This window comes from Penicillium longicatenatum, assembly GCF_028827895.1.
Source record: "Penicillium longicatenatum strain IBT 33135 chromosome Unknown contig_7_segment0_segment0, whole genome shotgun sequence".
NCBI classification, from domain to species: domain Eukaryota; kingdom Fungi; phylum Ascomycota; class Eurotiomycetes; order Eurotiales; family Aspergillaceae; genus Penicillium; species Penicillium longicatenatum.
Window position 1 is genome coordinate 2,497,266 of NW_026643124.1, and position 15,113 is coordinate 2,512,378.

Genomic DNA, 15,113 nt, shown 5'->3' on the forward strand with positions numbered 1-15,113 from the left:
CCAAAACGCCATATATGACATGTACTTGGGCGTATTTTGATGCTTCTCCCAAGTTCACAAGGAACCGAGTAGATAAAGGAGGGTGAGGTGTATAGACAAGCAAAAGCTAAAAAGGATGGTATCTGGTATCTTAATGATCTCAAAAGCAAAAAAACAATTCAATTCACCACATTTCACGCTTTACTTCGAAGCCTTCTTCGGTGGAGGCGGGAAGTACATCTGCGATTGCGACCCATCCGGAGAGGGCTGGTGCAATGTCTGCGGAGAAGGAGCGCTAGAAGAGCCATTTTCACGCAGCGGTAGGTCAGAAGCCTCACTCCCCAATCGGTTGAAAGCCAAGTGCCGCGGTGTGAAGGGGTACACGCCTCCCTGACCACCAAAGCCGGCTGGCTGCGCGACCATGGGTGGGAAGCCGGGGGTACGGGGGACCAAGCCGGGGGTGGTTGGGTAATAGGGAGACTTCATGATCTCCTCCTCAAACTCCTTCTCGACGCGCTTGTCCTCACGATTCTCGAGAATCTGGTCGCGCTCGGCTTGGGTGATGAAGCAGGAGCGGACGGAGAAGCAGAATTCGACGAAGTAGATCAGGCTGGAGGGTTGGATGAGTTTTCATTTCTGGTGCGGTCAGTGGGGAGATTGTTCTTACATGATGATGATACACAGAGCGAAAAGAGCCTTGGCCTGGTTGCAGAATGCGATGTCCGGTTTCGAGTAGGCGACGCTACAGCTTTTGGTGATGTACCAAGGTGCGCCGGGCTGAGGCTGATTGGGGTCTGACATATCAGGACCAGCCTGGTACCGAACTGCAAAGGCATACACAACGAGACCACCTCCGTGAACGAATGCGGCGAGAGGAGGGAAAAACAAGTGCATGAAGTGGACGGGTATTTTCACGATCAAAAGGAAGACACTCAGGACGCCGATGACCAAGTTGAAGTTGGTCAAGCTGATATTCAGTCAGTTAGGATTCGATGAAATGCTGGGAAGAAAACATACAAATTTGACCACACGAGAGGAGGCGTATAGGGCTCATAGTTGGCAGCGGAGTAGAGGTTCTGATCAGGCGAACTGTTGAAGCCATTCTTGTAACCATCCTCCCATAACAACGTGCGGTATGTGTTGTGCGAAGCAATACCGGTTAGGGTTAAGATAGTGATGGTGAAGGGAATCTCAGCTCCCATGAGCCAGAAAAGAAGCTTGCGGTCCCGCCATTGCTTGGGAAAGTACCATCCTCGAAAGAACTCGAAGTCCTTAATCGCCTCGAGCTTGAACTGGAACTGTTGCTTGTGCATAGCGACGACTTGGAGGTGAATCACTCGAAAACCGACCAGAAAGTGTTAAGCGCCTTAGTAGAAAGGCGAAACAGTTCAGTGAGAGCGGGACAGGAAGATTAATGGGAAGACAATGCGACTCGGCCAGACCGGCTGGCAAGTGAGATCCAGTCTTTCGCACGGAAAAGGCCAAGGCCAAAGGTTAAAAAGACAGTGCTTCACAGGAAATCAGAAAATCAGAAACACACAAAACTCTGGGCGATCCGGATGATGGGCGTTAGATATGAGCTGGAGACCCTCCGGCTGGCGGACGCTTTGAGTCGCCCATCTCTCCCATGCAGAGAGGGGGGCGAATCAGCGCCGGGGCTGGGTGCAGAGCATCCTGGGAGTGTTTCCAGGACTTGCATCTGGCCAATGCTTGACGGCGGCAAAGCGCCAGCAGAAGCAGGTCGTGAGGACTGTCGCACCAATGAGATGCCACAGACCGGGGATAGGCTGCCGGTCGTCACACACTAGTCGGTGTGATGGGTTAGTGGATCTGCACGAGTACCTCCGCATCACAGCACACAGTCATTTGGTGCTGGTGGAACAGCGAAACGCTGCGGTGGGGCTGGTTGCTGTCGTTAAATCAGTTTGCTTCTCGCTGTGATGGTCCATGCATGCCGCAACTACTGTGATCCACGGCCCACGAGTCTGGTCCCGAAGATCAGCTCAGTTAGGCGATTTCACTGTGTAAGCATCCTGTTTTTTTTTCTGTGATAACTAGTCTGGCTCTTGTTCCTATGAGTTGATCCGCAGATTGATCTTATTGGAGAAGATGTACTCTGTACACAGAGCATGTACATGCGGAGAGGGTCAGACTCGGGATTGTAGCCGCTGGAGGATTCATCTGAAACGCTCCCGGCAAAATATATTCCAGAGCATAAGCAATGTCATACCATAAGCAATTTCATAATCCCTTTCCATATGCAATCATTAAAGATGATTTACAGGAAGATGAGGTTATTAATGAAGTTGAAGTGGAATTAAAGTGGAATATATTCGTAATAATTATTTACATGTAGAGGCCGAATCATCATTATCTAAGACACCGTGGCCTCCCACTTACAAGACAACCTTGGAGCACCAACCTTGGATGACTGGTCCTTGTCGCTAGACTCGCACTCGCACGATACCGCACAGGAACCAAGGTGCCCAAAATCAATCACACATCGTGCATCTAATCACAATCTAATGAGGGGTATCCGACCGCGCCAACCAATCCACCTCCCCGCGCTTCACCTCCGGCCCCAGCCGCCACTATTCCCGAGAACCCGCCCGATGAGCTCCCAGCGAGAAGACTCCATCCCCCATGAGCTGCGGACAGCAGCCGAACCCCGGCAAAACAGATTGTACCCAGTACATCTCGCCCATGTGGAGCAGGTGAACCGATCAATTCGGCTCCTGCAATTCACCATTCCGAGCCCCGAGAATGTAAGCACCAATTTGATATTGTACTGCCCGAACCTAAAATATCGGATCGACTGATATGATATATTCCCCGACCCTATTATTATCTCTAACACAGTCCAAACACCAACCGCATTCGAAATATCATTTGTGTAACTCACATTACTATATAGGGCGATCAACGACAACCATTCTCTTTCATGCCGGGTCAGTGGCTAGATGTGCATATCCCATCTATATCCAACGCTGGCGGGTTCACTATCACTTCTACACCGGCAGATGCCCAGGCGCTACCATCACTAGATGATCCAGACGCTTCAGTTGCCAGAGAAAACGTAGCTGCATCACTAACCTCGCAGGGCCGAGCCCCATATGTGGAGCTAGCGGTCCAAGACTCACCATCCAACCCAGCGGCTGCGTGGCTATGGAAGCCCAAAAATGAGATCATTGGCAAGGAAGTAAATATCCGGGTAGGGGGGAGCTTTGTCTGGCCACCGACTGGAATAGATGTCCATGCGGTCAAAAATGTGGTTTTAATTGCTGGTGGCGTGGGGATCAAGTAAGATTTGTCTGGATGATGCTGGAAAATGAAACTGACGGCCATACAGCCCCTTGATCTCAATATTATCTCATATGAACCAAACCAAGCCGAGAAGCAAACTCGACGTTCATATATTGTACTCGAGCCGACTGCCTCAAGGACAAGAAACAGAGAAACCCGAGTCTGTCTTTGAGCAGATTCTGTTTCTTCCGCGAGTGCGACACATCATTTCTTCTCATGGCCCATCATGTCAACTTAATATTAGCCTGGACCTGTTTCTTACTTCGGCATCAGCGACCCAACTTTCATTGAAATCTCCTGCAGATCTGAACATCCACTCGAGACGGATAAGCGATCACGATTTATATTCCGCGCTTGTGAGCGGGAGTGACAAAGTGATTCAAAAAGAAACTGTGGCTTATGTTTGTGGACCCCCAGTTATGACTGATGAACTGGTAGAGAAGCTCCAAGGGTTCCTAGAGGAGGATGGAACCCAAAGAGTGTTTTTTGAGAAATGGTGGTGATGAGATGAATTATGAAACCCAGGAAGAAAGATAGTGAAAGCCCATACAGCATTTTATGGAAGTAATTCTGGTCCGACGAACACCAAATATGGATATACATTCTCTCTCGGAGCTAGTTCACAGCGGATTCTTCCTTTGACCTCAACTTTCTTTGTCTCTGTATCCGTATATATAATCTGCGTAACGTCCTGACTGAAGAAGATTAAGTCTATGATATTCTTGACATCGCACAAACTACATAGGCACTAGAACTTGGGGATAGGGTAGGATGTGTCTTGCATATGCAAATCCATATAAAGTCACCATTAATAAGAATTGAAATGATGGGATATTCAATAAGAGATAAGCACCCTATGGACGCCAACCTTTCGCAGGCAAGGAGAAACTTATATGTACAATGGTAGAAGAAAAAGAAGGACGACCCAAATAGGTGACAAGGGCAGAGAGCTTTCGCTCTTACATCCAAGAAAGAGCAGATAAAAAAGTGTAATGCGTAAGCAGAAGAGCAGAGCCTCGTTAAGATGCTTCGTTCGGGCCTTTGACAGCACCACCGTCGACAATCATCATTTCATCGATCTTGGCTTCAGTTTGGCCCCATTCGAGGCGTTTGTAGGTCGTTACACGACCGGGACCCATATCGAATTCGAAGAAGCGCACACGGCGGACGTAGTCGTTGTAGCCACCGTAACCTCCCAAACCGGCACCACCACCATAGCACATCCAGAGAGACGGCTGCTCGCTTTCGTCTTGCTCGAGCATACAGTAGTCGTTGACATGGTCGCTAAATATACATCAGTTACTGCCCAAAGGAATGTTTTCGGAAAACTCACTGTCCACAGCTGACGAACAGAATGCCCTCTTCTTCGAGAGCAGACTTGAATCCGGAGTTAAATCCTGGCGCTGTTGGAGCTTCATCCCATGCGCCATGGAAGTACTTGCCGGAGCTCCGGTACTCGGGCAATGGGATGTGAACGAATGCCATGTTCATGTGTATATGGGTATACTCCTGATGTTTTCTTCTCAGGCTTTGAGCGGTGTTTTTGAACCAGCGAATTTGACTAGGCTTGATCCAGTCGTAGCCCCGGAACTGGCGTTCATCGGGAGAGTAGGAATGAGTGTCGAGGAGATAGAAAGTAAGGGCGGAGTGGGTGCCGGTGCCGCGGTCGAGAACTTCGACAATATAGTTGCCGACCCCATCAATGTCTTCGGGGCCAGCGGTTGAAAGAGAGTAGGGGAGATTTTCGTAGAGAGCCATGAGCTGTTCGCGATTGAGGTCGCCTTCGTCGTCATGGTTGCCAAAAATGGCTGCGTAGGGAATTTTGCGGTCGACAAGAAGTTTCACAGACTTGAAGACAGCACTTTGGGCATCAGGAGCAGTCTCGCCATTGACCTGATCACCCGAGAGGATTACCATGTCCGGCTTTTCCTCGTCGAGAAGTCGCTCAATGAACTCCAAGGTTCGTGGGTCGGCCTCGCACTTTTGTCCAGGCACAGATTCGGCCGGGATAGGGTCTCGACAGTGGCCCGTTCCTGTACTTAAGTGGATATCCGCCAGCTGCATGACCTTGAATTTTCCATTCTCATTGATTCTGGGAACAGGCTTTGACTTCTTGGTCGGGTTGCCACGTCGAATGCTTAGCCGAGTCTCCAGCTTCTCAGTCCAACCATCCAACAACAACGGCATGTCCTTGATCTCCCAATTAGGACGGGGATCTACGGCGTCTGCACCAAAGAGGACGTCGACATATGTCACGGCCTGACCTGAGTCACTGGCATGACGGGAGGCCGTTCGCTTCAGCCAGATACCGCCAGGGCGGGATTCCCAAACTTCTGCATCGCCTTTGCCCGTGTCTTCAGCCGGAGGCGTCACGCGACCAATTTTCAAATCGATGACGACCTTGTCATCTGGACCCAGATCTTCCTCCTTCTTTCGTTGGAATTGGATATAGGCCGTCGAGGTCCAGCCCGAGCGCAAGTACAGGTCTTTGTCGATACGGTGCCAGGCATCCGGATCAAGATTGCAACTCGAGAAGGGATTGAGCGCGGAGCACGTGGTGACAGTCACATCGGTGATCACGAAGCCGGAGTAGTGCATCGGAAGGTGGCCATGGATGGAGGTAGGAAGGACGCTAAATTGGTTGTCGAGAAACAGAACCACGAGAAGAATGAATGCAGTGAGCACACCGAGCTGTAAGCCAGCCCGCACCTGCATAAGAATCAAGTCAGCGTTTATGGATCTCAGGGGGGTTCAGACAGATGTTCGTACGATCCGGCGAGCCATGATGCTGATATCACCCTGGCAAGGACTTGGAAAAGAGCCGGGATGCGCAGTGTCGCATGATGCCCCTCCGAATGCTCAGAAAAGATGTGAACAAGGCCAAGAGGAGACCGACAATGTTAGGTCAACTCATTCAAGCCAGAACATAAAAGCTAAAAGATGGGAGGAAATAAAGTGAGTTTCTGATTGTTTTTGGGGGGAAACCGACTCGACGCTTGGACCCGCAAGGCGGTCACTTACTCCTGACGATTCCACTAGTCTATGCTCCGCTTGGATCATGTTCTTTCATTTCTATCGTTGTCTCTGGGTTCTAAATAACAATTCGGTGGTCGTAACCTGCCTTAAAATAACATCTAGGTCATTCTATATTCAATCCTTACGCAGTGCTCTGCTTGGCCACGTCGCTGGGCGACACCTTGCCAGCGAGGATATCTTTCGTGGTCGCTAAGATCGTGGACCAATTCTGGAAGGTGGTGTATGGCATTCCCCGGCGCTGACAGAAAGTGACCAGATCTTGGTTCATTTTAGTGATTCGTTCAAATCATGCTCAAGGAAAAGGGAGAGGGGCTGGGTTACCTTTACCCTCCTTCGCAAACAACAGGTTAGTCTCTGCAGCAGCCGACAGATCGGACACACCATCGCCAGCATATAAAAGGACCGGGCGCTCTTCATCAGGCAAGGCGGCGTAAGGCTTGATCTCAAGAGACTTGTCGTGGCCAAAGTGACTATACGAGCGCAAATATAAGTATACTGATATATTCATGAATCACGGGGAACAGGCCCTACCTCTCATCGTGGTAAACGATCTCCCAGCCACCCTCACTGTTGATATCCTTGCCATCACGGCCAGTCACCTCGTTGGAGATGATGGTAAGATGGTTGCGGGGCTTGTGGCCCAGGAACTTCTCGAGCAGAGCGGCAATGATCGGGCGCATACCAGAAGACAGAATGACAATGGGGACATTGTTCTCTTGGGCCCAGTAGTAGAACTCCTCGAAGTATGGGTCCAGCTTCATGTTCTTCAGCAGAATATCGATGCACTCGTCGTAGGGGGTCTTGATGCTCGCGAGCATCTCACGGAAGGCGTCACTGAACCAGTCCAGTCAGAATATATTCGCTCAGTCGATGCCAATAGGTCTCACCGGAAGCTCAAAGTCTCCTCAAGAACCTGCTTGTTCAAGACACGTCGGCGGTCGGCGCCAAAGCCCAAATTGTCGATCTACCATATTCAGTCTTGGAGAATAAAAGAGGGGTGCGCTCGACAAACCATAAAATCATTGCCTGTTGATCCATTAGTAAAAGCCTTCAAACATGGGGTACCCCCAGTAACTCACTGTCATCGACGGTGATTGTGCCATCAAAATCGGTGAAGAAGATGACCTTAGGCTTGGTCTCCATGTAAGGAAGCGCGATGGAGCCCATTGTGGTAGAATGAAAAATTGAAAATCGTAAAATTATAGGAGATCGCTATAATCTTCGGTCTTTTCTATCGTGAACGGACAGGTAGAGCAATTGGGTAGTCGAAGAAAAAAGACCAAAAGTTCCCCGGTGAACGAGGGGTGAACCAACCCGGGGACAAGTGGGGCACCAAGGGCCAAAGAAAAGTGGATTTGGAGATTCAAGGCATTTTTAGCTCCAACATGGCTCGTCTACTGCGGTCGTTGCAGCGATTGCTGGGAAACCCCAGCCCGGCAGTTTCTATACCTCCGCCGAGTCCTAGTACGACTCGAGTTAGATCCATTGATACCGACTTTTCGATTATCAAAGGTACGAGATTTCCCCTTTCGAGAACTGGATCTCCGCTAACATCGCGCAGAGGGTGACCAGGTCTTATTACACACCAAACAGCCCACATTAACAAAGCCATTGAAGAAAGGAGGGAAGACCAGTCTTCGACGGGGACATCTGGAACATGATCGTGCTATTGGGAGTCGGGTATGGGATGCAGTCCAGGCACACAAGGGTAAGAGGCATCTTCGCAAATATTTCAAGCAATGCGATTAACGCCCAGCAGGTCCAGACATTCGACTGAGCCTTCCAACCTTGGAGGAATATGTCACTCTGACTCCTCGCTTGGTGACGCCGGTATGAACATGCCCAGGGGAATTCAAATCCATTGAAAGACGCAGTAACTAATAGTCGCAGATCTATGCTCATGATGCCAACCTGATCGTCTCCCTCCTCGATATCCATACAAACCCAACCACCGCGAATGATAACCAACCCCCAATTGAAATCCTCGAATCTGGCACCGGCCATGGATCCTTAACATTGCACCTAGCGCGTGCTCTCCACGCTGCCAACACGACTCCGCCGCCTCGGCCAGTCGGTTCTCAAATACAATATGTAGCGGGTCGGAATCGAAGCCCAACGGAGAAAGCTTCATCAGGAACTGAATCGCAAACCTCGACAGAGACCGATCCACTACAACAGGAATGGGATGCGTGGCGGACAGAGCGAGGCGCCATCATTCACACGGTGGATGTGTCTTCGAAATTCGCCAAGCTTGCAGAAAAGAATGTTTTAGGTTTCCGTCGTGGAATCTACTCCGGCACCGTCGATTTCTACGTCGGCGCAGTGGAGGAATGGATCAATTCACAAGTCGCGCAACGCACCAAGGCAGCCGAGCCGGTCAAGCCCTTCTTGACATATGCCATTTTGGACATGCCATCTGCGCATGAACGCATCCCATTGGTTAAGGACATTATCCACCGGGACGGCAAGCTGATTGTCTTTGCGCCTAGCATCACGCAGATTGGCGATTGCGTGCGGATGATCCAGAAGATGAACCGGCCGTTTGTTTTGGACCGAGTTGTTGAGCTTGGGTCTGGACTAACCAGTGGCCGGAACTGGGATGTTCGTCTCGCTGTCAAGAAGTCTGGATCTGATCCCTCAACATGGGAAGCAGCTTCTGAAGGTGAAGAAGCCGCTCCTGCGGAGGATGCACCGGATTCCGAGCCTATCGCCAATGTGGAGCCTTTAGCCCCGGGTCCTGCAGTTGATGAGTCGAACGCCGTGATGGTATGCCGGCCAAAGGTTGGACTGCGCACCATGGGTGGCGGGTTTGTGGGAGTCTGGCGTCGCATCGAAGATCACCCTTGAGGTATCCCGATATTCCCATCATGTAACTATATGCATCTCATCTGTACAATATACAGCCACAAGATAACTGTACTATAAACAAAGCAAATCAAACGTGTCCTCAACGTTTACTAAAGTTGACGCGATTCGCGCCGTAAAATTTTGGTTGGGGGGGGAGGGGGGCCTATGGACCTATCGCAAGGTTGTAATGTATCATGTACCGCCTCTCAGAGTTACACGCACACACTCCAAGGTTGTATTACTTGTGCATATACTTCATCAGTAAATACTGGGACATTGTGATAACTCCATATGCTCTACACAGCAGTTGTTTCCTTTCTCCTTTTCCAAGGTACGTGACAAGCAGGTCGGAGTATACCAATGGGAGATGGATGGCTATCACCCTTATTTGGCTTTTTGAACATGAAAATGAGCAGTCAGTTTTATTTCTATATTTAACTGGGGGACTATCTTAACATGTGGCCGTACATAATGGAATATGTACCTACACCGTAGGTATGTAGCTGACTTGTAATTGAATTGCTAGATGCATGTTTGTGCTAAGCCAGCACTAAATAAGGACGACTTCGCCCCCACATTTCAAAATCCGGAGGGCATTGTATATCAATGCATCCTTTGGTATCACATATATCTCTAAAGTTTCCATCTTCCAGAGAAACTCCACCTGATAGGGCTTCGAAATATTCAATGTGCATGTATACATGTATCAAAATAGCTAGGTATTTGAATTCCAATACTGTTACTTTGCCTTGTAATCTCTCGACTTGTTCTAACAGTGAACCTTATAAAATTTATAGTTCAAGGTACCTAAACAATGATCAATTAAAACAATTATACTGGCATCCTGAGCTACACGGGTGAGTCCTGGAGCACTTGAGCGAAAATGATGAAAGTGGATGATAATCTCAATACAGGGAGGCAGTTCCGTTGCCTATTCTTATTTTGACAGAAATATCTTCTTGGAAAGCGAGCATAAATTACTGCTAGTCAAAATAGGGAACAGTGGAAGTAGAGTGGTGCACCAATGTACCTCTATCAAATGTTTAGATTTAAGGTTTAAGCTCCACAATCCAAAATGTGATTTTCCCCACCCGGTAGGTCTTCGGCCTCGGGCCGTACAGCTTAGATTAGTTACCTTGGTGCGGCATGGCTTGGATTTGAGAAAAGGCAGAGCAAGAGCTCCAAGAACGGCCAAAGTCTACTGTTAAGGTAGCGTTGACCTGTGATTACTTATCCATCAGCCTATCGGATATTCCTCATACAAATTGAACAATGTCAAGATCTATGATTCGGATCCCGGAATTCAAGCAAATTCACTAACCAGCAAAACTCTAAAATATCATTGTTATACGTCATTATAGTAAGCCCTGATGTGCGATATAGATAGGTCCAGCGCTGGCAATAGAAGACGAGAAGTAGGCATTTTAAGTTCTGTTCATGTGAGTGGTAATCTGCTGTTGTGTTGTATCCCAACTGGAAAACACAGCATTATAGCGCTCCTTCGCCGGAAGATCACGTATGCGAGTACTTGATGTGGTTTCGGAAGACGCTGTCGCTAATACGACTTCCATTTTTGATCGGAACATGGCACCGCCGGAGGCGATAACCGCGTTGAGCAAGGATTCTAGGACACAGCTGACGGGGATACGTGTTCACCGGGGCTCTATAGAAATCTGAAGAGCGCTAATTCACACCTAAATCACCGGGGAATTGTAAATTGGACATCTCGCAGTGATGATTAGGCAAGGTGCAGTACTCGGCATTCGGAGTGGCAAGATTATGGAGAATATACCCAAACACCTACTTTCTCATAACAGGCTACTCTAGAATTTAAATGTGATTAAAAATTGACATTGAGTCGGCGTCTATTGTTGCCGAAGCCTAGAATGTTGTACACCCTGGCTAAAGTGAAGCATCTTTTTGAATTTTGAAGGAAGGTGCATGTGATATCATACCAGAGAAACTAGGCAACATTTGCTCTGATTTGAAGCCACAGTGCTTAGCAAAGCGCAATTAGTGGACTGTCCAGCTAATCATTGAGACTTCGGATTATGGGCACCTATCACCGATCCTGGATAATGGCTTAATGTGGGGACCTAGACAGGTGATAACATTGAACTCTTACGGACTTTTGTTGTGGACCAAGTAAAACTCCTCCAATCGTCTCTCTCGTTTCACGCACCTTCTAATCCTTGCTCTAATTGGTCGATCCCAGGACGCTAAGTACATACTACGACTCGTACGTCAATCTAGACCAATTGCAAATTATGTTCTAGCCAGGACGGGCTAAAACTGCTCCTCCGTTGCCGCTTAGAAGTTAGTGGATGCATTCCTGACCCCATTCAAAGAGCGGAGATAGGTTGAAAATGTTTATCCACCTCTTAGTCGCATAGCCGTTGAGGATATTTGAAGCCATGAATATCATGATTCGACGATAACAGTGGGTCTTGCAGTAAGATACGTATTAGCGCAAATTATATACGGAGAAGGGAGGAGAACGACATCGTTACGAGGACACGAAGCACTCACGCTAAAGCCTTGCTCATCAAGGCTTTAAAAAGGAGGTCCGTTGCCACCATCAACTTCATTGCATAATATTTTTTTGCGAGTTGCGGCACCAGCCATGGCTCTGGTAGATATCCCACTCTTCATAATTGGCCATAGTGGCTCTATGCTTGGGGTCATTGCGCTGTCGTTTTCAATCTTTCTATTACAGTATGCGATTCAAAGTCGCCGACCAAAGAATTTCCCCCCTGGTCCCAAAGGGCTTCCTATTATTGGCAATCTTCACCAGCTGCCACTGAAGAAATTTTATCTACGGTGTGCTTCCATCAATTGTCACATTGCTGATACCCTTACTAATACAGTGTAGACAAACAGAATGGTCTAAGAAATATGGCAGCATCGTCGGCTTCAAAATAGGCCCTCAAAATGCTGTGGTTCTGAGTAGCTATCGTCATGTTAAAGAGTAAGTTTTAATACTCTTAAGGTTTGCGCAAGTTCTCATGTTCATGGACGGCAGACTCTTCGACAAGCGAGGAGGTATATACTCCGGTCGCCCAGAACAATACGCTGGCCAACAAATCATCTGTCCCGATAATATCCATATGTTACTGGCCCAATACGGACCCACATGGAGATCAATGAGGAAGGCCATGCAAGGCTTACTGAATGTGAATGCTATCGACGCATTGCATCCGATCCAGCTAGCTGAGGCTACACAAACAATGTCCCACCTGCTCGATGATCCCGAGGGCTACTACGATCACATTCGGCGTTATTCTACCTCTGTGATTCTAGCATCAGTCTATAGTCAGAGAGGCGAGAGCTTCCAATCGCACAAAGTGCAGAGTCTATATAACTCGCAGTATCGCTTCAGTCGAATTTTGGAACCTGGTGCCACGCCTCCCATCGACGCCTTCCCGTTCTTGAGGGCATTGCCTGAATTTCTCAGTCCTTGGAAAACAGAAGCGAAGGAGATTCGACAGGAACAGAGCTCTCTCTACTTCAACCTCGTTAAGGAGACGAAGGAACGACGCAGCAAACATGACTTAGAGCCTTGCTTTATTGAGAAGCTTCTCGACGATCAAGAGAAGAATGGTCTCAACGATGCGCAGATTGCTTATTTGGGAGGCACTTCGGTAAAGCATCCCATTCTTGCTGGAATTCTGGTGCCTATCTTGCTGACAGCTCAAATAGATGGAAGCTGGATCGGACACTACTTCAGCAGCATTGCTCACTTTCGTTCTTGCCATGACACAACACCCGGAATCCTTGAAGACCCTGCAAGCAGAATTAGATGGTGTGTGTGGAACTGAAAGATCGCCAAACTTCGATGACTTGAGCCAGTTGCCATACACACGGGCATGCATGAACGAGGCAAGTATTCACCACTTTGGGCCATTGATGTGTGATCAAACTAGCTGAACTAACTTGTCACTGACCAGGTTCTACGATGGCGTCCAGTTGCACCTGCTGGAGTTCCTCATATGTTAACCCAGGACGACACTTACGAAGGCTACGTACTGCCCAAAGGAACCATAGTCTTCCTAAACACATGGGCCATCCACATGGACGAAAGCGAATATGACGAACCCCAAAAATTCATGCCGGAGCGCTTCATGGGCAACAAATTTGGCTGCAAGGACCAGGATGATTCGGATGACCATCGCAGAATAACATACAATTTTGGAGCAGGTCGCCGTGTCTGTCCTGGCCAACGTCTAGCTGAAAATTCAGTGGTGAGAACCCTTGCCAAGAAGGCACATAAACTTCCAGATGTGCTAATATTTTCTCAGCTTCTCAATATGGCTAAAATGGCTTGGCTTTTCGATATCTTGCCCGTTACTTCTGAGCCGGTCGACATGAGTATTCGCTCAGCGTTTACGGACGGAGTCCTTATTGCGCCCCATAAATTTCCCGTGCGATTTGTGCCTCGTTCTGAACAACGGGTCAATATCCTTCAAGCCGATTTGAAAAAGGCAAAGGAATTTTTCGCGCGGTATAAGGAGTAGTAGACTCTAAATCCTGTTTCAATATTGTGCAAGTTGCGACGGTTTTGATGGGGTTTGTCAGACATGTTGTAATCTGATTATTCAGGTAGACGTCTAAATAATCCTCGTGTCAAGTTTGTAACACACCCGAGCCTCGATCTACTACCTATTCATGTCCTTTTCCTGAGCCCCACTAATAACTTCAATGCCCTCTCCTCCACAAAGAGCATTTCATTTCATAGATACTGAGACACAACCCCACCGTACCGGCCGTCTTATAGCCCTCGCTCCCTGTTATATTGGTTCGCCACTTCCCTTGCAGCCTTCACAATCTCAACACAACCAGGCGAGTCCGAATGACAACAAATGGTTATAGGACTGTCTCCCACTTCAAGAGTCACTGTCTCGCCAGTAACGGCCACAACCTGACTATGACGTAGTTGCCCATCGACATGCGCCTTTACATCTTCAATCTTCCACGGCTGCTTCTTCCGATCAATCTTCAAAGTTCCATCAGCATGATACTTGACGTCTCCGAAGTACTCAGCCCAAAACTCCAGACCCGCCTCTTTTGCAGCCTTCTCCATGTTGGTCCCCGGAAGACCGAAGACGCGCATCCCCTTCGGCACGGCCGCCCACACAGCTCTGGCAACCTCGATATCGCGGATCATCATGCCGTATAAGATTCCGTGTGGCTTGACATGGTGCATCTCGACTCCTTCGCGATCGAGAAATGCTTGTAAAGCTCCGATCTGGTAAACTACATTGGCGGTGTGCTCTTCTGAAGTCATCTTGATTTCTCGACGGCCGAAGCCTTGGACATCAGGAAGCCCAGGGTGGGCACCGATTTCGACCCCATGGGATTTACAGAGAGCGACCGTCTCTGCCATTATCAAGGGGTCACCAGCGCTGGTAATACAAATTAGCAAATACCTGCATTCTCACTCGAGCTTTTCTTACTGAAAACCGCAGGCGACGTTCGCTTGGTCGATCATGGGTAGAAGTTCTTTGTCTGGACCGCAGACATAATTGCCATACCCCTCGCCCATATCAACGTTGATAAGCGCTTTCCTCTGCGTTGGAGCCATGTTGGATAATTTGACCTGCTTAATTTGTCAATGCATTTTGGCTTTTCACTGGGCCTGTGGCACTGACTGTTGAGTGTTTATTGTGGACTAATAAAACAAGCAATTTGAGCAGCGCGATGAATCTCTTCTGTGTCGTACCGATGGAGACAACAGGAAAATACAAATTGGAGGTTCTACAGGAGAACTACCCAAGGGATGATCATGGCGACTCCAATTATCTACAAACCCCGCTCTCCCATCTCCAAACCCCGGGGGAACAAAGTTGGTACAAGAGTGGGGTGACTCCAAACTTGAGTTTATTTAGGAGTAAGTAGCTATTCCCTGGCAATGTTTGATTTATGATAAACTCCATTTTCATTCTTCTTAT

At 48.4% G+C, this 15,113-nt stretch overlaps 7 protein-coding genes across 7 annotated transcripts; 3 read left to right on the top strand and 4 right to left on the bottom strand.

The window, feature by feature from the left end:
- Window positions 1-180: 180 nt before the first annotated feature.
- N7484_011198 (uncharacterized protein) lies at window positions 181-1,292 on the bottom strand (the record flags this gene model as incomplete). The annotated part of the gene is made up of 3 exons (XM_057121585.1): window positions 181-589; window positions 647-946; window positions 997-1,292. The coding sequence occupies 3 exons, from the start codon at window positions 1,290-1,292 to the stop codon at window positions 181-183; spliced, it is 1,005 nt and encodes a 334-aa protein (XP_056967339.1).
- A 1,212-nt stretch (window positions 1,293-2,504) lies between these two features.
- N7484_011199 (FAD-dependent oxidoreductase) lies at window positions 2,505-3,785 on the top strand (the record flags this gene model as incomplete). The annotated part of the gene is made up of 3 exons (XM_057121586.1): window positions 2,505-2,744; window positions 2,894-3,279; window positions 3,329-3,785. 3 exons carry the CDS (start codon window positions 2,505-2,507, stop codon window positions 3,783-3,785), a joined length of 1,083 nt encoding a protein of 360 aa, XP_056967340.1.
- Window positions 3,786-4,301: 516 nt separating this feature from the next.
- On the bottom strand, window positions 4,302-6,066 carry N7484_011200 (metallophosphoesterase family protein; the record flags this gene model as incomplete). The annotated part of the gene is made up of 3 exons (XM_057121587.1): window positions 4,302-4,566; window positions 4,616-5,991; window positions 6,052-6,066. The coding sequence occupies 3 exons, from the start codon at window positions 6,064-6,066 to the stop codon at window positions 4,302-4,304; spliced, it is 1,656 nt and encodes a 551-aa protein (XP_056967341.1).
- A 373-nt stretch (window positions 6,067-6,439) lies between these two features.
- On the bottom strand, window positions 6,440-7,485 carry N7484_011201 (putative Phosphoserine phosphatase; the record flags this gene model as incomplete). Its single annotated transcript, XM_057121588.1, has 6 exons — window positions 6,440-6,576; window positions 6,640-6,788; window positions 6,850-7,152; window positions 7,206-7,282; window positions 7,331-7,344; window positions 7,398-7,485. 6 exons carry the CDS (start codon window positions 7,483-7,485, stop codon window positions 6,440-6,442), a joined length of 768 nt encoding a protein of 255 aa, XP_056967342.1.
- A 218-nt stretch (window positions 7,486-7,703) lies between these two features.
- N7484_011202 (tRNA (adenine-N(1)-)-methyltransferase) lies at window positions 7,704-9,165 on the top strand (the record flags this gene model as incomplete). The annotated part of the gene is made up of 4 exons (XM_057121589.1): window positions 7,704-7,830; window positions 7,880-8,026; window positions 8,078-8,148; window positions 8,209-9,165. 4 exons carry the CDS (start codon window positions 7,704-7,706, stop codon window positions 9,163-9,165), a joined length of 1,302 nt encoding a protein of 433 aa, XP_056967343.1.
- A 2,623-nt stretch (window positions 9,166-11,788) lies between these two features.
- Window positions 11,789-13,679, top strand: N7484_011203 (cytochrome P450; the record flags this gene model as incomplete). The annotated part of the gene is made up of 5 exons (XM_057121590.1): window positions 11,789-11,985; window positions 12,038-12,133; window positions 12,155-12,806; window positions 12,865-12,969; window positions 13,113-13,679. 5 exons carry the CDS (start codon window positions 11,789-11,791, stop codon window positions 13,677-13,679), a joined length of 1,617 nt encoding a protein of 538 aa, XP_056967344.1.
- Window positions 13,680-13,933: 254 nt separating this feature from the next.
- On the bottom strand, window positions 13,934-14,746 carry N7484_011204 (uncharacterized protein; the record flags this gene model as incomplete). Its single annotated transcript, XM_057121591.1, has 2 exons — window positions 13,934-14,567; window positions 14,619-14,746. The coding sequence occupies 2 exons, from the start codon at window positions 14,744-14,746 to the stop codon at window positions 13,934-13,936; spliced, it is 762 nt and encodes a 253-aa protein (XP_056967345.1).
- Window positions 14,747-15,113: the final 367 nt, after the last annotated feature.